Source organism: Eptatretus burgeri, chromosome 1 (assembly GCF_056783735.1).
Source record: "Eptatretus burgeri isolate ZD-2024b chromosome 1, Ebu_testis_v1, whole genome shotgun sequence".
NCBI lineage: Eukaryota > Metazoa > Chordata > Myxini > Myxiniformes > Myxinidae > Eptatretus > Eptatretus burgeri.
Genome location: NC_140961.1, coordinates 55,416,963 through 55,441,962, shown reverse-complemented (window position 1 = coordinate 55,441,962; position 25,000 = coordinate 55,416,963). Strand labels below are relative to the sequence as shown.

General features: G+C 41.0%; 2 protein-coding genes, 1 long non-coding RNA gene and 1 pseudogene across 6 annotated transcripts in view; 2 read left to right on the top strand and 2 right to left on the bottom strand.

Moving 5' to 3' along the window:
• Positions 1–9,676, bottom strand: part of LOC147034527 (uncharacterized) — a 111,865-nt gene extending 102,189 nt beyond the window's left edge. For all 3 annotated transcript variants that reach the window (XR_015059165.1, XR_015059163.1, XM_085884879.1), the window contains exon 1: positions 9,509–9,676. Coding sequence is in view for 1 of the 3 variants with exons in the window: in XM_085884879.1 (XP_085741005.1) it covers positions 9,509–9,579 (71 nt within the window). In the remaining 2 variants the exon portion in view is untranslated. The remainder of the gene's footprint in view (positions 1–9,508) is intronic.
• Positions 2,095–4,744, top strand: LOC147034528 (uncharacterized; annotated as a pseudogene). Its single transcript, XR_015056145.1, has 5 exons — positions 2,095–2,663; positions 2,777–2,950; positions 3,059–3,211; positions 3,312–3,589; positions 3,714–4,744. The product of XR_015056145.1 is annotated as an uncharacterized LOC147034528 (transcript).
• Positions 9,677–9,797: 121 nt separating the features above from the next.
• LOC147034525 (uncharacterized) overlaps positions 9,798–25,000 on the bottom strand; it is a 52,533-nt gene continuing 37,330 nt past the window's right edge. The window contains exons 3-4 of the long non-coding RNA XR_015059169.1: positions 19,438–19,543; positions 9,798–9,953 (exon numbers count right to left, since the gene is read on the bottom strand). This is a non-coding gene — a long non-coding RNA (uncharacterized LOC147034525). The remainder of the gene's footprint in view (positions 9,954–19,437; positions 19,544–25,000) is intronic.
• Positions 9,949–14,128, top strand: LOC147034526 (uncharacterized). The gene has a single exon (XM_085884861.1). The coding sequence runs from the start codon at positions 11,930–11,932 to the stop codon at positions 13,451–13,453; it is 1,524 nt and encodes a 507-aa protein (XP_085740987.1). The 5' UTR covers positions 9,949–11,929; the 3' UTR covers positions 13,454–14,128.

Here is a 25,000-nt window from a genome sequence, read left to right as displayed (position 1 = left end):
CAAATCAACGATATACAGATCGATATTTCAAAAAGTTTTGAGGAGGGATGAAAAAAACTAGGTGAACAAGTTGTATAGGTGACAACAACAAGTGGATTCGATTTTGGTTATGTGAATTCCAAATTATCTGATGGAAGGGTCAATGGTTCACATGCAGATCTGGCCCATCAGTGGGATACAAAACATAAACTATTCAGCCTGGTGGAGGTATGCGGTCTACCAAGTGCCGTTCTCATTTTTTTGCTGTGTTGGCATATTTTAGGAGAAGAATGTTGTTCAATGAAACAAACATGTAACACTAGACAATGTGACAAACTGACTTGTTTGGAGAAGTGAAATAACAAAGTAACTGTAGATTCCTTGGTTGTCTGCCATGCACTTAATAGGAGTGTGCTGAGGAAAGTAGAAGTTTACATATGCTATCAATTAGAAATGTGAATGGTAGCTATTGATCTTACAAAAAGGGGGCACCGCATGAGTGGCACAGCCACGCCCCCAGCCAATGATGCAACCAGTAGCCATGTGCTGCAGAAGAAAGTAAGTTCCTTACAAATTGCTCTTATCTACACATATTCAGAAAGTACGATCTTGTGCCAAGATGCACTAACGGCACACAGGGACAACAGACAATTGTACAATAATGCAGGAAACGCAACAATAAATAAAATAATCAAATGTTCAACAATTATGTACGAGGAAAGGAATCAAGCAAAAGCAAAAAGAAAGCACGAAGAAACAAATAAATAAAGGCCTAATTGGAGCGCTACCACACACAGATGCACTCAACAAGCAAAGGGGTAAATACAAGACACCCAGAAAATCCCCCAGAGGCCAAGCTTCTCTGTCTGGTGAGCAGGCAAAGGTCCCTTGTGAGCGCAAGGCAGGAAAATGTCCACTGGCCCTCGGTGCCAAATGCTCAGTGCTGACCAAATCTCCTCAGATCACCCCTCCGAGTCCAACACCGACCTCTCTTCTGCACCACAGATCACAAACGCGAGGCGATGGAACCATGGGACAGGCTGAAGCGGGGTGCACGACCATGAGATAAATGTCAAGTGAAGTCAATGAGGAGATGATGGGAGGAAGAAGAGGAGGAGGAAGAGGAGGAAGAAGGAGGAGGAAGGAGGAGGAGGAAGAGGAGGAGGAGGAAGAGGAGGAGGAGGAAGAGGAGGAGGAGGAAGAGGAGGAGGAGGAAGGAGGAGGAGGAAGGAGGGGGAGGAAGGAGGGGGAGGAAGGAGGGGGAGGAAGGAGGGGGAGGAAGGAGGGGGAGGAAGGAGGAGGAGGAAGAGGCAGAAGAGGAGGAGGAAGAGGAGGAGGAGGAAGAGGAGGAGGAAGAGGAGGAGGAAGAGGAGGAAGAGGAAGAGGAAGAGGAGGAGGAGGAAGAGGAAGAAGAGGATGAGGAAGAGGAGGAAGAAGAGGAGGAAGAGGAGGAGGAAGAGGAGGAGGAAGAGGAGGAGGAAGAGGAGGAAGAGGAGGAAGAGGAGGAGGAAGAGGAGGAAGAGGAGGAGGAAGAGGAGGAAGAGGAGGAAGAGGAGGAGGAAGAGGAGGAAGAGGAGGAGGAGGAGGAGGAGGAAGAGGAAGAAGAGGATGAGGAAGATGAGGAAGAGAAGAAGAGGAGGAAGAAGAGGAGGAAGAGGAGGAGGAAGAGGAGGAGGAAGAGGAGGAGGAAGAGGAAGAGGAGGAGGAAAAGGAGGAGGAAGAGGAAGAGGAAGTGGATGAGGAAGAAGAAAAAGAGCGACCAGGGCAAGCTTACCTTTTTTATAACCCCCAATCACGTGACCTCAAACGTTATTTTTAGTTTGTCACCATGTTGGCTGTGGGCTGTCCGCCGCTATCGTTCCGTTTCGTTCCGTGAAAAGGGTGCGACTTATTTTCCCTCACAATTTGGTCTAAATGATATTTGGTGTAACGTGTAAAAAGTTCTCCATGTGAAGAACGCCCAAGTCTGAGCATTAATTAGAAGTTACACGCACTATTTTTCACAGTGTAATCGGCGATTAACTGCGTACGTTGGCAGAGAAGTCGGCCAGCTGGCGTAGCAATATCAGCTGCAAACAATCAGCAGCCTTTTTTTTGTAAACACGGGTACTACTTGTACTTTCATGGCAGAGCTTCCACGTCGGCCTTAACTTAGTGATGTCCCGAGCAAAATCCCAGGAGAAATCGCCTTTATGGTGTGTTTTACATCTGTCATCGGTACAAGAACAGAATGTATTGTCCATTTACTGAGGTTACATGGGGTAAATATCACGAGTGCTTGGGAGAATGGCTACATTTACCCGGGGAAAGGGGTGGCATCGCCCGGTCGCGTTATCACAGTCAAGCTGGCATTGGCTTCACCAAAATTCCACCGAGTGCTGGTTACCATCCGACGTGCTACAGACGGTTCACCGATAAAAAGAGACGGCTTGCGAGTAAGAAACGATGCTTGCACGGTTTTGAGGGAGCTCCGGTAGTATCTGCAGTAGATGCTTGTGTTCAAAAGCCTGTTGTGCTGTCATAACCAAAGAAGAGTCTGCGATCAAGATCGACATTGTCAATCTCTTCACAAGGCCATATCCTCCCACGTATTTGCATCATTTGCAAGAAAGAGTCACGTTCTCTTAACCGAGTCCACGGGCCAAAGCGTGATAAACTAGTTGAAGCTGAAACACCCACAGCAGGTACGTACCTAGCTATTTGTTATGAGCTAAATCAAATTTGATTTGCCATTCTGGCTTTGTTTAAGAATAATTAATATTCTTCCCACATCTTAAGTCCTCAAATTATATTTCAGGACGTCTGATTGAAGCTGCCAAGATGAAAAAAAAGATGAAAGTGTATTGGTCCACACTAGGAGATCTGGTTGTGTTGCTGCAGAAGTCAGTTACCATAAATTATGTTTTGTACAATACACAAGATTTCTCAGCAAGGACAGAGGGCCAGCAGTCGGTACATCTCCAAGTGAAAGGTATGACTACATATCACATCAGTTGTGCGGAATAATTCCTTCTCATTTCTTCCTGTGTGACCTTATTTATTCAAACTGACGGATGAATCACTTTTACTTTTCTCACAGCACCTTGTATGAAGAAGCTTACAGAATGTTGTGCCAAGATGTGATACGGACAAGAATCATCAACAATGGAGAAGTATTCAGACTAACAAAACTTGTGGATACATTCACAAAAATGGTGAAAAAACGTCATGGTGTCATATTGTCAAATATGAGGTGAGGGTAGTTTGAGTCTGAATGCTTGCTCATGCTGCCATTTTACTGCAAAGTGTAAAGTTGTAAGTCATGATGTGAATTTATATTTTATCCTTTCCAGAAATGATCGCATGAAATCCCTACTGATGCAGACATTCCCACAACTGGTTTTTCATCAACCACCACGACGGAATACATCACTGCTGGTGTTTACAGACACTTTTACAGCAAAAAACAGTGGCCAGTCAGTGTGCATCAGGATCATCAGACGGTAGTGAATCTGAGACAAGTGCTGCTGAAGTGAGTGACTGTGACATTGGCACTGATGCAGGTCCTTCATCTGCAGGTTCTTCATCCAGCCGACCAACCTGTCAGAGCAATGCAGTTTCAAATCTCGAGGTCAGTCGATGTGGAAGATGAAGCCTTGTCAATATTGAGATAATTAGTGAATAAAAAGATTTGATCGCGCTCGGGCTAAAGTAACGATTTGCATTGTTTATATTTTCCACATTGGCCACCCCAGGACCACGATATTTCCTAAAGTGGAAGACAGTAGTACGTTCTGTGGTCTTCAGTATTTTCAGACATCTCAGTCGGTATTGGAGGTTGATACAGGCTCGTAAAAATGAAGGAATTCCTCAAAAATCGCTTTTTTTCTGAATGATGCACCTTGTTGCAGTTTTCATTATCTTGACAATAAAGTTTTTACATGGTCGATACTTCTGATTCATGAGCTATGTTGTGTCTGACGCCCCGGTAGAGTTGAGGCTTGGGAGATGCATATTCACAGAGATATACGATCGGCAAAATGGGGAAAAACGCCAAAATGCCACTTTTCGCACCATGGCGACCAACTTCGACAGCTCACTGTGCCTTATTGGGCTAAGATCTCGTTGAGAACTTTGTCCCAATGTCCACCATACACGTGTCTACAAGCAGCCCAAAGTTCACCTCGCACCCCTTCCTTGGAACGAAAAGTGTTTTTAGGGCCTTTTCATAGGAACTGCCCATGGCCTAATGATCTCCATGGACCCTACATTCTACATTCTCCAACATCGTTCTCCCAGCGTGATACGCTCAGCACCCAAGCTCCCTTCCTCCTCCCCTAGTGAATTTTTCTTGTGTCATATCCTGCGCTCACACCTGCCTCCATTTCCATCATGGCCTGCTACAACACCGCAAAAGCCCCATCCTCATTTCCCAAAAACAGGGATGGCTACAAGGGGTTGTTACAAACAGGTGATCTCACCCATAACCCCCCCCCCCGTTTATCACGACCACCTACCCCCTGTATGTGGGGGGGGGGGTGGGATACACCACACTACAGGTTCCCTGACTAAAGGTGTCGTCATTGTCACTCCTAACTGCATCACACAGCCCATGCTAAGCTATGCATTCCTATCTCAGATAAAGTAATTTGACCTACCCCCATAAACATACAGTGGGGAGAACAAGTATTTGATACACTGCCGATTTTGCAGGTTTTCCCACTTACAAAGCACGTAGAGGTCTGTAATTTTTATCATAGGTACACTTCAACTGTGAAAGACGGAATCTAAAACAAAAATCCTGAAAATCACATTGTATGATTTTTAAATAATTAATTTGCATTTTATTGCATGAAATAAGTATTTGATCACCTCCCAACCAGTAAGAATTCCGGCTCTCACAGACCTGTTAGTTTTGTCTTTAAGAAGCCCTCCCATTCTCCACTCATTACCTGTATTAACTGCACCTGTTTGAACTCGTTATCTGCATAAAAGACAGCTGTCCACACTCAATCAATCAGACTCCAACCTCTCCACAATGGGCAAGACCAGAGAGCTGTCTAAGGACATCAGGGACAAAATTGTAGACTTGCACAAGGCTGGGATGGGCTTCAGGACAATAGGCAAGCAGCTTGGTGAGAAGGCAACAACTGTTGGCGCAATTATTAGAAAATGGAAGAAGTTCAAGATAACAGTCAATCTGCCTCAGTCTGGGGCTCCATGCAAGATCTCACCTCGTGGAGCCTCAATGATCATGAGAAAGGTGAGGGATCAGCCCAGAACTACACGGCAGGACCTGGTCAATGACCTGAAGAGAGCTGGGACCACAGTATCAAATAAAACCATAAGTAACACACTACGCCGTCATGGATTAAAATCCTGCAGCGCACGCAAGGTCCCTCTGCTCAAGCCAGCGCATGTCCAGGCCCGTCTGAAGTTTGCCAATGACCATCTGGATGATCCAGAGGAGGAATGGGAGAAGGTCATGTGGTCTGATGAGACCAAAATAGAGCTTTTTGGTTTAAACTCCACTCGCCGTGTTTGGAGGAAGAAGAAGGATGAGTACAACCCCAAGAACACCATCCCAACCATGAAGCATGGAGGTGGAAACGTCATTCTTTGGGGATGCTTTTCTGCAAAGGGGACAGGACGACTGCACCGTATTGAGGGGAGGATGGATGGGGCCCATGTATCGCGAGATCTTGGCCAACAACGTCCTTACCTCAACAAGAGCATTGAAGATGGGGCGTGGCTGGGTCTTCCAGCATGACAACGACCCGAAAAACACAGCCATGGCAACTAAGGAGTGGCTCCGTAAGAAGCATCTCAAGGTCCTGGAGTGGCCTTGCCAGTCTCCAGACCTGAACCCAAGAGAAAATCTTTGGAGGGAGTTGAAAGTCTGTGTTGCCCAGCGACAGCCCAAAAACCTGAAGGATCTAGAGAAGATCTGTATGGAGGAGTGGGCCAAAATCCCTGCTGCAGTCTGTGCAAACCTGGTTTAGACCTATAGGAAACGTCTGATCTCTGTAATTGCAAACAAAGGTTTCTGTACCAAATATTAAGTTCTGTTTTTCTGATGTATCAAATACTTATTTCATGCAATAAAATGCAAATTAATTATTTAAAAACATGCAATGTGATTTTCATGATTTTTGTTTTAGATTCCATCTTTCACAGTTGAAGTGTACCTATGATAAAAATTACAGACCTCTACGTGCTTGGTAAGTGGGAAAACCTGCAAAATCGGCAGTGTATCAAATACTTGTTCTCCCCACTGTAACAATATCATCAGATCCATGGCTTAAGGATAAAAGGCAGTGCACAACCTTCTGGGGCTCAAATAGCGGGTCAAGTGAGAGTTGAGTCGGTGTTAGTAAGAGCAAGTTGGAGCTAGATTTGGGAAGATCCTTGTGGCTGTTAATGTTGCTCAGAGCGAGGTATAACTCGACAAAGTTTAAAAGATAATTTGGGTCCGTGTTTGCCGTCAGTGTAGTAATAGTCTGGGATCCAAGGTCCAAAAAGGGCCTTAAAAATGAAGTTACCTGTCACGGAAAGATATACTTTGCAGGCCACTTTTTTTTTGCAAGTTCAGACCCTGAGAGAACAGAATCCAGAGGCCTGCGCTGCCCGAGGAATTGCAAAATTGGAAAAAAAATTCTTTTTTTACCACTACTACCCTCAAATCGAAACTCGCCTCTTGTGAAAAAATGAAAAATGCAGAATGATAAAGTTAGGGTAATTTTAATGGAAATAGTACTAAACTTGGCACATTAATAGAACATAACATCCTGAAAATTGCCACTATACTTTAGACGTAGAATTTCCAAGATGGCCGCCATTTTTTTCCAAGATAGGACAATATGTTTGACCATGGATATCAATCTTCCATTATACGTTGAGTATTATTCAAATTGTTTCATTGCTTTGTTATAAAACCATTGCATGGTTTACACTATTAGGGAGTGCAATACAATGTATTGGGGCTTGTTTCTAGTGTCAAATCTGTTATCCTCCCAACGTTGACCCGAACGATTTAGCACATATATTAAAAAGGTATTGTGAAGTTTTGAGTTTCTCATATGTCTGTGACCCTCAGATAAATAATTTGGAAATATACATAAAAATACGGCCCTTATCTTCTAAAATACTTATTTTTCCCTCAATAAAAATACCCATAGTTAAAAGAAAATTCATAGAATATTTGACATGTCAAATGACTAAATTATTTTATTTTATTTAAAAATCATGTACACAACTAATATCAGGCTGGATATTTATTTAACATTTTCATTGTCTTGTTTAAATAAAGCAGACGACAACATTGAAGCAGATCTCCACAGCAAAAGGTACGTATGTTGTTATCGTATGCATGAAACCGCATTGGAATGTTGCATAATATATGTGCAAGTGACCATGTTATCAATTAAACAAAACATACCCAAAATAGTAGGGCGGCTAAGGCAGCGGTATGGCATTTTGTGTTAAAAGCATGAAACTTGGCACACTTACACATTGACCCATACCTTAAAAAATTAGATATAAAACCCACTTGCCACGGACCAATTAGAGGCCTAGTTACTTGTAAAAGTTTTAGGCGGAATAGCATTTATACATTAAATAATAAGATTAATCAATTTAATATAAAATACTTCTGCCTAAAATATGTCAGCTAATTAATTATTCTGAATGCAATATTTAAATAATGCCAAAAACATTAGGATTTTTGGTTACCATGGCAACAGAATTACAAGCATTTTAAGTCTACTTACCGTCCTTATACAAATATAACCCTCCCATTATTTTTCCTAAGATGCATATTAATAACATATGTGAAAATGAAATTTTTGTTTTAGTCCGTTTGATGATGCTACTAATAATTATTTGTTGACATGCAAGTCGCACAAGAAGTGCACCTGCTCCAGTGGTAAATAACCAGAAGGTCATCACAGTAGCCACCTTTAAATGACTGTTTGGCGATCAATTTTCAGAAGAAGGTGAGTAATGCTACATTCATATCGCAGATTATATACTTCTGCACTCATAATGATAAAAAATACAATCAAAACATGTAAAGAAACGATATAATGGCAAATGAAACCTATCATCAATTTGGAAATCCCCCACTCAAACTTTTGACCAATGTACTACTTTCTACAAGACATGTTATACATGTTATATATATATATATATATATATATATATATATATATATATATATATATATATATATATATATATATATATATATATATATATATATATATATATATATATATATATTGTGAACCTGAGATGAACTATGCCCCAAATCCTAATTTATTTAAATAGATATAAAGTAAATGAGATTAATAAAACAAATGGTAAATCTCAACATTCATCTAGTTCTCTAGAATGTCAGGTCACTTAGTGCAAGGTAGCAGTCCTTATTTAGATGTGCATACTTGTTCTTGCTTTAGAAGAAATTGTCTTATTACAAGTGGCTGTACATGTAATGTTTTTGAGATACAAAGATATTCTTGTATTATTCTAGACTGCAACCTATAGTATATATTTGTTTCTTCCACAGATTATCTGGCATGGTGGAGTAGACTGAATAAATCATGGAACCAGAACACACAAGGGAGAAAAGATCCCGATCCGACACAGATTATTCCAGATGTCTAATTTGTCAGGATGTATCAGAAACTGTGCCACTCCAACAATTAACGCCACTGGGTTAGCCAGCACTTCTTAACGCTGTCACTAAACGAATGGATGAAGTAGCTTTTAGATTGGAACGAGACATTATAGATGAACATAACTTTATGCTACATGAACCAAAAATGCATGCAAAATGTCGTAACAGTTATACAAATCGAAAGACAGTTGAACAGAAAATACGAAATGTTAAGACTACTGTGAACAATTGTGACGAATCAAGCTCTAGTTCCAGCAAAGCACATATGAGAACAAGGTCAAGTTCTGAGCAACCTATCCGATACAAGCACCAGTGTTTCATTTGTTGCAAAGAGCGAGATAAAAAGGGCGAATGGAAGCTCTTGCTCATCACAGATCGAGAAGGGCATAAACCGATTCAACAGAAAGCAAGAAGCCTTCATGATGAAGTCATGCTGAAGAGATTACATATGTTTGATAGTGGTAGCATTGACATAGTTGCAGCATATTTTCGCTATCACCGCTCTTGCATGACAACTTACATGAACAAGAGGATCACTGGTGGAAAACAGCAAGCTGAGAATGATCCATATAATGATGCATTTGAAAAACTGATTTCCGAGATAGAAGCGCCCCTATTTCTTGAGAATAAGGTATTCTATATTACAACCCTACGAAATCAGTACAGGACTTATTTGACAGAACATGGCGTGTCAAATGCAATGGCATACAAGTCGTTCTGCTTGAAGAGGCGTTTATTAAATTACTATCAAACTGGAGATATCTGAAAAGTGAGAATCGTTCCACAAAAAGGCACATCAAGTCTTATCTGTTCATCAAGTCTGAGTATTGGAGAACTTCTGGCCGAAGTAAACAGACTTAAGCAAGACCTCACCGAAGATGAATATGATGAGGAAAGTGATGAAGAACCTGCAGACACGTCCACTGAGATGCGCATGATGTCATTTCATTTTGCAAAGAAAATTAGAATTGATCTTAAAAATCAGGCAAAGCACCAGAGGCAACAAATACAATCAGCTGGAGAGTCAAACTGTACAGTTGTGAGAGAACATGATGCACCTAATGAAATGATAAACCATGAAACATCACTACTTCCAACTTTAGAAATATCCACAGTTGCTGCTGCAGATCACATAAATCATGGTCTTTACAACTACCTTGCATGGCTTCTTCGAGATGCATCCCCAGAAATAGGACAAGATGGGAAAGTTCCCCTCGCCATGAAGCAGCATGAACAGGTACTCAGTTTGGCCCAGGATATCAGTGCAGGTGTTGCAGGTCTACCAACTCCAAAACATGTGGGAATTGCACTTCATATCCTCAAGGAAACGAGAAGTAAGGAAACAGTAACTCTCCTTAACAGATTTGAAAACAGTATCAGTTACCAAGATGCACAGGCTATATAACAACAATGGCAATGCAGACAGAAGATCAGATTAACCAAGATGGTTTTTTCATGCCAAGTAATCTTAGGACAGGGCAATTCACACACTGTGCATTTGACAATCTTGACTTTCACAAGTATACAAAGGATGGCAGAACACTGCAGGGTACTACACACATAGTATATCAAAGTGTATCTCAAGATGACAAATCTAAAATATCCTCAGTACCTACAATTCCCTTGGTGATAAGCCGAAGAACTAGCATAGAGCCACCTCAGCCAGTTCAGCCAACTGAAAGCTTTCTCACATTGAAAGATCGCCAACAGAGTCGGTCTCTTGTAGGGTTGCAAATAAGACCTCTACTGCCTGAGCAACTATGTGAACAACAAAACCAAGTCAGCATGCTTTGGAACATAATGCAGACTTTCCCCACCCTTCTTCTGGATGAACCTAGACCTGAGACACTACCACCCACCTGGAGTGGATTCCATCACCTCCTAACTCAGCAGGATACGGAAGCCACACTAATTGGATATGGACCATTTATTCCTCAGTCACCCACCAGTGCAGATGTGGTTGAAAAATCTGTTGAGTACTGCATGGAGGTCACACAGAAAGTTGGTCAAGAGTTTACTGTTGTAACGTGTGATCAAGCGATTTATGAGATTGTCCTGGGCTTACAGAAAAAGAAAACAAGAAAATATGAGAAGCTCATCTTGTGAATGGGTGGTTTCCATATTGCTCAAAATTACTTGGGAACGATTGGCTGCTTCATGAAAGGTAGTGGAATTGAAGACATCCAGGTAGAAGCAGACATCTGTCTTTGAGGAACTGCAAACAAAATAATGTCTGGAAAAGATTACTAAGCAATGCTCAGAGCTCACAGTTTGATAAATGCATCAATGTTTGGCCTGCATTGGGAAGCTTTTGAGAGGTGACTTGTGAATGAGAACAGGGATTTAGATTGTATGTCAGAGTTGTCAACCACTGTTCTGAATCTGATGGAATCAATCTCACAGGAAAATGCACAAAATGAAATTGAGACATGCAATATGGCAACAGAACAACTCAGGTTAATCTCATCCCTAATGACAGAGTTCGATGCATCCATGTGTCACTCTCCAACTTACCAGTTCTGGCTCATGTACATGGATATGGTGAATATTCTCAAGCGCTACATCCATGCATAACGTGCAGGCATATGGGATGACCACCTGTCTGAAGTGGAAAAGATGCTCCCATATCTAGTGGCAGCAGGTCATTACAAATATGTGTCCTGCTTGCCTCATTATCTGGCAGCAATGAGAGAGCTTAACACAACTGCTCCTGAAAGTATCTCAGGCTTTCAAGGGTGGACTATTCACTGTACGCCAAACTTCTGGAAAATGTAATGGTGTGTGGTCGGACATGGCATTAGAGCAGACATACAACCGTGATGCCAAGACCCAATTATTCCATGGTATTAGTCAACAGCCTGCAGCGATGGAGAAATATTTGCGAGCTTTGCCCAACCTGACATCTATTTCCGAACAAACCAAAAGAATGGTACATATTGTGCACAATGATGAGAAACATCACGAGGACTCTGACAGCCTAATGCAGAGCGAAATGCATGCCATCAAGAGAGTGTCACGTCTCATTCAGGAAAAGATGATCAACCCATTTGAAACGAATGAGCAAGACCTACTGAACATATCTACAGGCCAAAAAACTATATCGGTGGATCTGATAAATGCTCGAAAATTGGGAATGGAAGCACTGACAACAACACAAGCTGAAGGCAGAGACAAGATTCCATCAGACGTTTGCTTCAAAGACCTCAAAAACACAATCTGGAGCATTGAAATCCAAGATAATATACCAAGAGGAGAGTGTTGTGGCCAGAAACCTGTACTTTATCCAAGATTTGGATGAAGGAAAAAAAGTTAGCTGCATTTACTCATGAATGGACAGCATACCCATCATCTTTGTTCGAACCAGATCCCCACCTTGAACAAGGGTATGGCATGCGAAAAGGAAACAAATCAGACTATTTGGCAGCCCCAAAGAAGTTTCTGGGGGAGTCATGGCAAGAGACAGACAAACTACCACCTTCTGAATCAAATGAACAATGTTGTCTGGTTGTAGATGCCATGGCATTTCTCCAACGGTATCAGCGGCTTGACTGGGACTGCTTCAATGACCTAGAAAGGAAGTACCAAGAAAGGATACTCACAATGATGAGTGGTGGATACACTTGTGTACATTTTGTTGGCAATCAATATGATGTCAGTCTTGAAAGGAGTCTGAAGGGTGAAGAGAGGGAAAAGAGGGAGAAAACACATCAAAGAAGCAAGGAGTATGAGCCTCGTGGTGCACTTATGCTACCTGAGTGGAACATGTTCATTCAGAATCCTCAGAACAAAGCTAATCTTCTGAATTACATTGGAGAATCCTGGTTGAACAATCATGCACGTATTCCGGCGAATTGTATGATGATCCTTGGAGGGCTATTCCGAGATCCAGGTAAAACGGTTCTGCTGACCACTACTGAGGCAACTCAACTCGATGAAATTTCTTGTCAGATACACGAAGAAGCTGATCCGAGAATGTTTGCTCATATAGCCTATTCTGTCCAGCACATGGGATACAAGAGAATAGTAGTACAAGCAACTGATACGGATGTAGTGATCATGTGCATTTACTACAGCACATGCATTCCTGATCTTGAAGAACTGTGGGTCCAAAAGATGGACACCTTCATCCAAACACATGAGATTGCAGCATCATTGGCAAGGGCTTGTAACATGGAAGCCAAACAAATATGTTCTGTTATCCTCAGTGCCTACATCTTGAGTGGCTGTGATACAGTCAGCTATCCATTCCAAAGAGGAAAGAAGCGGGCTTTCAAATGTGCTGTAGACAATCCAAAAAAGCTTCTACCACTCGCTCAGTATGGCAAACCTGGGGAGAACTTTATCCTTGATGTATCGACTGATGTCATTGAAGCTGCTAGAGTCTTCTTTCTGGCCCTCTATCCACAATTTGATTTCCTGGGTAGTCTGGATGTCCTGCGTGCACACATTTTTGTTACCAAAAAATGTGACCTCAGATGCCTGCCTCCTACAGAGGATGCATTTTACCTTCACTTGCTACGAAGTCTTCACCAAATGGCTGTGTGTAAGAGTGCTCACATTTCGAAACCAGTACACCCAATAGCAACTGCATTCGGCAGAGAAATCAGGAATGGCAAACTGGTGCCAATAATGATGACAAAGGATCTAAAACCAAGAGCTGTACAGGAAAAGTTCTGTAAATGCAAGAAGAGCAACTGTCTTCAGAACTGCCTGTGCGCTCGAGCCAACTCGAAATGTGTTTTTGCTTGCCTTTGCATGGGCGACCCACTGAAATGTGGACGCGTTGAAGCAAACCTCTTGATTCCTGATGAGAACTAAATAATGAACTAGTCAGTGGAATATTCATTTTCATTGATGAGTACAACATGATACATGTCAAATTTTGCAAGACTTTGTAAAAAGATGTAATTTTACTAACTGTCATCATGTGAAACTATTTGTATTTATGATATTAGAAATGGTCACAACATAAAACACAAAAAGAACTCATGTTGTGATTTATATCGAATATGTGGTGAGAACAGACATTTAGTCAGAAATTGACAGCCATTTTGAAAAAAATGGTAGCCATATTGAATTTTTCATTAAATTTAATTGTGTGTTTTCTTGTCCAACTTTCAAAGGTCGAATAGTACATATATCAAGCAAGTAACACAATTCTAAAAATGTTTCTTTATGGACCAAATTATCATCAGTCATGCAAAATGGCAGCCATCTTCGAAAGATACAGCCACAATACATTGGGTTTTTTACGCCAAAAAAAAGAGTAAACCAAGCAATGGTTTCGTAACAAACACAAAACACTTGAATAATTGCAGTAACTCAGAATATAATGAACATGGACATCTATGGGAAAATATGGCATCCATCTTAGAAATATGGCGGCCATTTTGAAAACCTTTTGTCAAATTTATAGTGAATACTTTAAAGGATGTTATGTTCTATTAATGTGCCAAGTTTAGTACTATTTTAATTAAAATTACCCAAACTTTATCCTTCTGCATTTTTCAATTTTTCACGAGGCAAATTTTTTTATTTGAGGGTAGTAGTGGTAAAAAAATGCATTTGTTTTTCAATTTTGCAATTCCTCCGGCAGAGCAGGCCTCTGGATTCTGTTTCCTAAGGGTCTGAACTTGCAAAAAAAAGTGGCCTGCAAAGTATATCTTTCCGTGACGGGTCATCTCAAATTTTGGTGCCCTGGATCCCAGACTATAATAGAGAGCCGAACCACAGCAAAGTTAAGCAATGGCCACACCAGCCAGCCAATGCTGGGACTTCTGTGAAACTGGCTGAGCTGTGCTGGCCATGGACAGAGTTACAAAAGATCGCATTGCAGCATTATAGAATGCATATGTGTGATGAGCCATAACGTAAAGATATCAATATTTCTTCCCAGAGTCGAGAACTTCATGGTGTTGAAGGTGACATGACAACCACCTGTGGCAATATCGCTCAATTCTCCATATCAAGAGTGTTCATGTCATGTCAACCATTTCCCTTTGACCCATGACGTGATACTTACACCTGGCCCAGTGTGGTTATAAAACTGTGATCGAAGCAAATTGCAGTACCATGGCAGTTTGAGCAGCAACAGATTCTGTCACACATCTATCATCCTTCATTGTCTGCCTTATTTTTTGTTCTGGATGATGTGGCCTCAACACAAATGACATCACATTGGCTGCTCTCTGAAGTGTTACTCTTCCCCATCCTCGTTCTCCCACATTTATCATGCCATTGTGCACCGACTGGTATCATGCAATACACTACACAAGTTACGATGAAAGACACATGTGCGTTGTGATTTGGAAGACTACTACTAGACTTTTACTGTTGAGTTCTGTGTTTTTAGAAGATTAGGAAAAAGGGAGTTAAGGTTGAGGTCTGGTTTCCTTGGTTCCATTGCTACTTCATTTTTGTTTTTTCTTTGGTAGTTTAAGTAGTTCCATTAGGATCTACGTTTTTGCAATTAGACACAGTGTTCTGATGTGTCCGTTTAGCTAATCATTCTGTTTGGCATAATTTTTTCGGTCATCTGAGTGGTCTAACTTGCATCTGTCTCGGCCCTTGGTGGTGTCTTTTTAGTGTGCCATCCTGCACAATGTGGCTCTGCTTTCCAAAAATCCAGAGCTGTCTTGACCCACAGTTTTTGAAAATATATTCAACACTTGTCACAGAAAATACACAAATAGCGAGTGAAGTGTTCTGCTGATCGTTGCTGATTTTTCCAGTAATTGTGCGCTGTGTACCATCATCTTTGTTGTCTTTATGACTTTATTGTGAGCTGACATTTTTTTTTTCTCCTCAAAAGCGAGGCTCATGGAAGAGCAAGACCTGAGCCTGGTTTTCAGGAGTGGCACAAATGAGAAAATGGGAGAGACAGCTGTGATGGTTTTTCAGCCACATGTCTCACACGTCACTCTTTCAGGATTGAAGCCCGTATAGGTTAGGCTCCGAGTGCATCACAGATTAAGCACAGCGAATCATGATATTGTCGACTATGCTCTCGAATATCGAGCATTCCAGATGACAGCACAGCAGGGCTGCTGTCATTTCTTGAAGGTTTGGTTTATTTTTGCTTATAGTTCATGGGTACTTGCATCATCATAGCAAATAGCAATAGATGCATCATTTTGAAAATCATTGATTTAAATATCTTTGCCATACGATTGTACGTTTACTGTATTAATGACTGTTTTGCACCGGCAGACATTGGTTTGTGAGTGTGGGATGGGGGAGGGATTTCGTTTACAAAGCCTTCTCCATCCATCCATGCATTGGGACCGCACTCTGTGCAGAGCATTGATACTGCCTAGGCAGTCTCCAAGGATATTTGGCACAATCCTGGATGGGTCGCCACTCCGACACAAGATACCAGCAAGCTGGCACTAATTTTTTGCCGACCTCAGAAGGATGACAGGCAGAGTCAATCCCACCTGACATTAATTCAACAGCCGAGCAGGACTTGAACTCAGGATCCGAAGATCCCAAGCCCACCACTCAAACCATTAAGCCAACAACAGCCATAATAAAGCCTTCTCCTGACCATGAAGTTAAACTCGGCACAGGTGTTAGTCCTGTTCAATGTCGTTTCCAGCCATTGTCATATATTCTTCCAATGAAAGTCAAGCTTTTGGCTCTTCGATATTTTAGAAAGAAGGAAAATATTATACTCACTCTCATGAGTCCTAGAATGAAGCAACGTCACATTTTTACCTTCTACACCGCTTTGTTATTGTTGTCGATGGAATGCAAACTCGTTCAGTTCCTTTGATGTTTGCAAGAGGGGTTTTTAAGGCAAGAATGCCATCTTTCAATCAGCATTAAAAATCCCACAGAACTATGTGCAAACAGACGGTTTTTGTGGTTGGTTGTATGGTTAAGCAATTGCCCATTGCAAAACTATCACTCACTTCAGATGTATTTCAAACGATGCTTCATGAAAAGCAAACCGAGTTCTTTTTTAGTCACAAGGAAATTGTAGCACCATTTTCTTGTTGCTCTTCCAAACATCTACTTTGTTTGTAAAAAAAAAAAAAAGTTTTCTCCTTTGACCTTCTCACAACACCAAGAGAATTGTTGATAAAGAAAAAAATAATAATCAGAAAATTATAAATGGCAAAATCATTTGGGAGCAAGAGAAACTAAGCATATGTGTAGAATCATTTCTGGCACACTTCCAACGATAAATTAAGGGAAATTACAAAGGACCTTCTTATAACCTAGTCCAAAATTTCAAATTTCAATTAATTTCTGCACTCTCTGGAAGGCAAAGACTGTTCCTTTCGAAAGGTTGCTGCCTGTAGGTCTTTTGTGGTGTTTAATGTAGCGCCCCACAATGTCGATGAATGCGGTTCTCTGCTATTATGATGAATGTCGGACTATGCCGTGCCGCTTAACCAAAGTGTCAGCATCGTTGATCACAAGTTTGCTTTGCACTGATGAACGTCGGTCTCAGTCTCACTGATTAACGCCGTGCACATTCCTATCGGTCTGCTTTTCCCAACATCTTTAATTACTCGTACGTGAGTCTGAAACATGATATTGATTTCACTGGCTGCACCTGTCCAAGCGCATGAGGTCTTGCGCTGATCCAGCAGTGCCGTGACAATTCGCAGCGATTCGCCAAGGCAGTGACACACACCGAACGTTATGAAGGCATAAAGACATGTCGAAAAGTATCCCAATGCAAACTAGAAGGGTACTCGGTAGAGCGCAGACCTCCGCCACGCAATGCCTGATCCACGAGAACATATCGGGCCCAATACATTTTTGAAATATCATGCTATACAGTACGATATCGTTTTTGGCCCCATCTCTCAATGGTGATGAATCACTATAAAAATTATTATTGGATCCGGTTCCGGATTCGGATCTTCATCAAAATTGAATCAATTCCTCCTTGTCATACACCCAACGTGTTCAGCAAGTTTCGCCTGAATCCGTCCACAACTTTTTGAGATATTGTGCTATATATCATTTTGGCCCGATCTCTCAATAGTGAAGAATCACTTTGATAAATTCTCAGGTCAGGATCTGGATCTTCACCAAAATCGAATCAATTTGTCTTTGTCATACCCCCAACTTGTCCACCAAATTTCGTCTAAATCTATCCATAACGTTTTGGAGATATCATGCTCACAGACAGACAAACAGTCCTCAACAGTCCTGTTTGTATCCTTTATGACGTCCTTAAAACAGTAAGTTTCCTGGTTTGAATGGTTTTGTAATTTTGTTTGACTGCCAAACAGACAGATGGACTGAAGCAATTGCTTTACTGCGTAGTGTGCATGTGCACTTGGAATGACATTCCGTACCATTTGCCAAATCCAGAGCCAAAATACTGCAAAACTGCAGGTTCGTGTTCTGGTTCATGTTCCGATTTGTGTTCTACAATGTTCAAAATATATTATTCAATTGAAATTAAGTAGATCCTCGATCAGACAGAGAGACAGAGTGAACCAACTACATATGTATGGTAAAACTACGTGAAGTAACTTTGTGTGAGGGGAGAGGTGCAATGTAATTTCTCAAAAAAACTAATTCATATTTTTCATGCAATCACAAATCAAAACTTTTCAATTAACATTTATAGTACGAGAAACACCCGCTCCCTATAGGAGTGACAGGGGGGAGAGGAGAGAGGGGGGGTATCACGTGTTCTTGCGCAATATGCACTCCAACAAAACGGTTGATAAGGAATGGTTGCCTTGGCAAGCGATAGCAAGCTGATTGATAATGGAACACATCCTTCGAATCAAAATGCTAGCGAACATTAGGAATATAATTATACATCAAATAGAGGTCACATTTGGGCTGTGAGGGTGTCCATGGCAATATCGCACATCGCACTTCAAACCATGGCTGGGAGAAATCTCATATGAGGCCCCAAATGGATTATAAACAATCCATATAATCTGATCATAGCTCAGAAAATTTAAGAAGCAATGGAATTCATCATTCATGTGCAAACACTCATGTAAGTAGCTTTGTTAGTTAAAGATCGTTGCTGCTTACTTAGGCCAAGCAAGTTGAGAAAGCTCTGAACTGTTCATCTGAGGAAGATGCGATAAGTATAGAATTCCTTAATCACTTCGAGTTTCCTCCAAACTTCTTCCAGTTTAGAAGCAACTGTTTAAAAATGTAATTGTATGTTGGACAGAATTGACTGAAACGTTTGTGGTTATAATATTTTTTTATGTCCAGAAGGTGTGCCCCATGAAAGCCATGATAACCTATTATACACCTCAACACAGAGTTCATGCATGGTGCAAACACCCCTTGGGAATGGGGGGAAGTTAGAGCGCTACAACCTCCATTGTCTGACCCTTAGTCCCCCTGTCAAGTTTGGTTGAGATTGGATGAGTAACGGCCGAATGCATCACAGTCAAGAAAGCCGTCAGACTGACTGACAGACACCAAATTAAATATTTTAGTACGATTCGTTTACGCACAAAAATAGCATAGTCAAAATGGAGTAAATATTTCCCGATCAAAAATATCAAAGAAATTTTTAATGCAATCACTGCTTAACTGGAATGGTAACCATGAACCCCTGTGCCACATCAGAAACTGCAGCAAGAATCCTGAACAACAGGAGGTGCCTACCACACATTCACCCTGATTAGATACCCATTACCAGTTAATAAGAACTTTAAATTACCGTCAGGATGATACAGTAGCTATCGACATTAAATGTGCAAACTGCATCGGTTTCAGTCAAGCAGGAAAAAAGAACTGTCCAATGCCTAATGCAGTGTCGACTGTTACATTGATAACCACAGCATCATCAGACGACATACCTTGAGAAGCCTTTTTCAGTCGGATTGTCACCACAACCAAGGGGGAAAGGAATCAATCGATGGATGCGTTTCTGGCTCCCAGGCCATCATCTCTTTTGAAAGATGTCTGTTTAAAATAAAGGTTTCAAAAAAACTAAAACATAACAGAGTTAAGGATATACACTTCATTTCAAAAATCAAAATACACAGTCAAACAAAGCTTGTCAAGCTAGTGTATGCATGTACTGAGCCTAAAGGCTGAAGCACATAGCCAAAGGAACAGATGCATCCCAACCCACAGGGTCAGGATGCATTGTCATACAATAACTGCATTGATGACACTGCCTTTTTGAAATAAAAAGGGTTTAAAAAACAAAACAAAACTGAACATTATATCTAAACTGGGGATGTGCACCTTGGCCCCACGGCCAAAGTACACAGTCCAACAAGGCTTGTCAAACTAGTGCATGCATACAACACAACGCGAAGGCTGAAGAACATGGTCAACCAAACACAGGCATCCTAACCCAAAGGGCCAGAATACACGGGTCATACAATAATAAAAAAAATTAAGAACTAGAAGGGCACTTTTCAGATATGCGTCCACCCACTCGCACCCTGAGGCTTAAACAGAATCAATGCAGTGGAAGCAAAGCATTTCCACCCCAGAAGATGTTCCGCACACACTCCTCTGCCGGCAAGATTATCTCCAGCATCTACTGGAATTGAAAAAGTGTGCTGCTGATCGATTGCATGCTGCACAAAACTATGATAAGTGGTTAATATTATGCTGACCATGCTGGCCCTGCTGCTTGAAGCCATCCACAAAAAATAGAGGGGGATGTTGATGTCTAGTGTTGCACTGCTTCATGACAGCGATTTAGTTCACAGGGCCAGAGTTTCACAGACTGTTATTCGCCATTGTGGGCTCGAATAGTTTAATCATCCTCTCTGTAGCCTACACCTGGCCCCGATTGACTATTATTTGTTCCGACATCTGAACTCTGAGCTGCGTGGCAAACGATTTGCAAGACGATGATTCCTTGAAGTCCACCATTGATGAGTGGTCTAAGGAGTGGTCAGAAGATTTATATAAGAGCATTCCCAGTTTGAAGAACAAATGGGTTAGTATGTCGAGATGAAGGGTAATTATGTTAACAATTTTATTCAAAACTTCTCTTCTTTCTACAAACGTGTTGCAACATATTTTGAATGGTGTGTGTGTGTGTGTGTGTGTGTGTGTGTGTGTGTGTGTGTGTGTGTGTGTGTGTGTGTGTGTGTGTGTGTGTGTGTGTGTGTGTGTGTGTGTGTGTGTGTGTGTGTGTGTGTGTGTGTGTGTGTGTGTGTGTGTGTGTGTGTGTGTGCGCGCGCGCGTATAAATGTGTTGTGTAATTCCTTGTTCTACTTATATCGTGTGTCCTGGTTTAGTGTGAATATCTTCTTTGTAGTACATTATGAACGCCAGGCATGCATCGATGTTTCAACAAATGTACAGTATTTAATTTGGTTATTGTTATTGATCAAATAACTACTATTGTGTAACTATCTTAAAATAATTTATTTATTTTTGTTGCAGAATATACCTGAAAGGTAGGAATTATGTGACGTGGTAGGGAAGGGGTTAAGAATGCCTGGCCAAGTTGCTTGATAGCTAAATGGTTATTCGTAATTAATCAGCTCATTTTAATGATGCAATTTTAATTAGTATTTGCATAAGAATATATGTTGTTCGTGACTGTTACTTCAATGGTGACAGTTTTACTCCTTTGCCTTTTAAAGTTTGGAACAATTCTAGGAATATTCTATTTCTAAACATGTTGGCTATCAATGAAATTTATTTAATCATTTTAAGGATTTGTAGTTGTTAATACCCGAGAAATATTTTACCTCCCATTAGATTTTGATCTTATTGCTGGTCCTGCCTGTGCCGAGACAGATTGTAGGCAAGTGTGAGGCACAGGTGATGGTCAGATCGTTCCCCAGGCAGCCCTAACCCAAAGGGCAATTGCCAGACGTGCACACTGGCTGAATAAACAGCAAAGCCTCACTGGCGTATCTGACCAAAAGAGCACACAGGCACGAAGAAGAGCGAAACACGAGACAGCATTTTGAAATAACCCAGCAACTCGACCCCCGACCTTCACACAGACCCAGCTGGTGGTTGGCACATGGCAGCGTTTGAGAGAGTCAGGGCGGCCTGGCCTCCATTTTTTCTTTCTCCCCAGAGTAATGAGTGCTTTGACTTCGCGCCCCGACCCTAAATTACATCCCTGTCTACACCAATCCACAACAAAGGCAGGCTGGCCACTGAAGATTCGCAGCTGGGAAAAATAAGGCTCAACATGAGGAAAAATTCCTTGAGGGTTTAAATACTGTAGTCGGTAGGAATTAATCAAACGTAATAAGGGCAAACAAGCTCTGATACTGTTTGTCAAACAATGGCTCAATCAAAATTAAGTGTTTTCCATCAAAAGTACAAGTCAGGTCTATAGAAAGTCGACAAAGAAATCCATATCCGAGATTAACGCAGCAACAATCCTGTGCTCCCGTGACTGAGCAAACAGCATTGGAAATAAACCAGGCCATGAGAAGCACGATTCAGGGTGACATATCCCAAGCCAAAGAAAGAATGTGAGAGGGCAGGCACATGACTCTGAGATTGAACTAATTATGCTCTCGCTTGCTCATTCACCTGCTTAAAAAAAAAATCGAATTCAAATTTGAAGGTACAGAGGACTTTCATATGGATGTGCGGAAAAAAAAAACTGAAATATAATATGAAAATATGGAGAAAAATGTTTCTACAAAAGGGGAAGAGCAAGGATTGCCAAATGAAGGAAAAAAACTGTCTGCAAAACGAGAAGTTAATCAATGAAATAAATTGTCCTGCTGTAATGAAACGACGTCAACAGCAGGCAAATAATGAAATGTACACCATGTATAACTAAGCAGGTTAACTTCATGGAAATAAAAAAGAACTTGAGTAAAGGTTGTCATCCCAAAATCGTGCAAGATAACATGGGGTAGAGATATATACAAATATGTATGTTGGTGAAAAAGCTGAAAACGTACAGAAATGTACACTTTGGCAATAGAAAAAGGAAATATGCTATAAGAAATTCTTAAACTGTGGATCCCCTTAATATTTAGCCAAATGTTTACTCTGACAGAGGTGCAATAAATCTTCAAACAATTTAAGAATATTGACGCCCGCATAAGTCTGCCAAGAAAATGTTCGGAGCATGCCGAAACACGAAGGATTTGCATATATATATATATATATATATATATATATATATATATATATATATATATATATATATATATATATATATATATATATATATATATATATATATATATATATAGTGAAACAAAGGCACTGCAGCAGATTGCCTGGAGAATTGCCTGCTTTTGCCTTTTCACATTCTGTGGCCGCCTATCCGTCTTCCCTGGCAACAATTAGTGGAGGATTTGACAGGTAAAAATGGATCCGCTCTGTCCCAGATCCCCAAACACACGAGGCCGCGTTCAACAGCGCTCTGCTGATGAGGTCTGTTGTCTGAATATGTCTCGCAGGCCCAGAAAATGAGACCTTCTTTTTTTATTTCACAAAAGGTGCATATTCGTCTTAATCTTTTCAAGATCCCCTTTCAATGGACGCACAAATTATGCAATTCATTTCATCACAAAAGTACGAGGTGCTGGGTCGAGGGGATGCAATATTGCCAGTGAAGTCATCCATCTGCTGTGTAAGGAAATTTTAATTTCCCAGCCAAATAACCTTTTGATTATTTCTATATTACAGCAAGGCTGAATGGGTGTGTTAATTATTGGGGAAAATATACCGGCGTGGGCGCTCAATCTGTTCTTGGAATGAGATGCTCACAATAATCGAACAAACGCCAAAGTTTATAATATTTCGACATGCAAGTAGACATAATTAGGAAATAAATATTTTTATTTTTATTATTATTGTTACCAATCATATATATACTTGGGCTCTGAATGTTTTAAGAAATCTTGGCGTGTTTTTTCCACGACGATGAGTAAGGGTCTATCTCATTTCTAGAATATTTAAACACCTGCCATTTGTGTTCTTTAATGCATGCATCTTAATTACAGTTTTTTCTTATTCATCAGCCTCGGAACTTCTCCTTCTCTTCCCTGTATCAGAGGTGAGGGAACAAATAATTGCATATTTGATTGCTTTAATGTTGTAGAAAATAGTTTTTTTAATTATATGTAATTTTTTATCCAAAACATGCAGATCAGGAATAGGAATGGGACCAGAACACTGCCTCAGGGCACTCCAGCCTTGACACACTCTCACTATCTCTCTCTTTGTAGATTGAAGACCAGTGTAATGCAAACATTCCAACACTAGCAAAGTATTAACAAAATAATTGAAGTTAGCCACGGAATATAAACCTGTCAGGATTTTCCCGCTTCATTAGGAAGTTCGCAGGCTTTGCGGGTGTGTATGGAAAGAGCAGAGCAGCGCTACGTGACCACAGGGCCCGGCTGCATGCGGGGCAACAGAATTGTCCACACAATGAATGCCAAGTGCGTGCTGTCAGCTCATGTGAAAGGAAGCAGCAAGCGAGCCCACAGAGTCACGGTCTACTGATAAAATCAAGTGCTGCTGGTTGGTATTTGATTAAATCTTCCCAACACTCAAGCAAGAGACGTGGATGAAAAAAATAATAAAACAAAGGAAAACCACGCGGTCGCAACCTTTATTTTTTTTATAAGCCGAGGGAAGCCTGGGATCTTCTGCAAACCCTGAAGAGCTATTTCCGGGGTGGATAAAGGACAAGAAAAAGGAGCTCAACGTGCGGCTTGGCAATAATCTTGGCCCAGTGCAGGGACTTTACAGGTAACACACAATTGTGGTCAGCACACATACTATTTAATGGACAAATGTGGTCACTTCAATTAATGACTTTATTCACCAGACAGTACACTCGAAGAAACAGCCCTTCTGGGAGACACAGATATAAAGCTGGTACACAAACACACAAGTCAAAATCTCCTTTCGTGGGCGAAGAAGAGAAGCTCAAGTGAGCTCAGTGAGGCTGCAATGGAGATAATAATAATGTTGATGGCATCACAAGGAGGCATTACTTTCATGAAATGTAAAGTTGTGAGGCCATAAATTTGTACAAGTGGCATTTTATCAAAAGTAGGAATTGCTGCTGCTGCTGCTGCTGCTGCTACTACCACCACCACTACTATTACTACTACCACCTCCTCCTCCTCATTTAATGATCATTTCCAATATTAGGGACTTGGTTAGCTGATGGCCGCTCTTCACTAAGAACTGTTGAAATTATCTTTCTCCATTAACCCCAACAACTGCAAGTCTCCACTGATAAATTCCTTCTAGATCTTTTTCAATCTATCTCTTGGACTTCTCCCCTCAATTACTAAACTAATGACTTTCTTCACAGACTCATCTTCTCCCTTTCTCATCACATGCCCAAACCACCTTCGTCTTCACTTTCTCAACTCTTCCTCAGTACTACTAGATTTAGGCCTACTTCTTATCTCCACACTGCTATGCTTATCCTTTAATGTTACA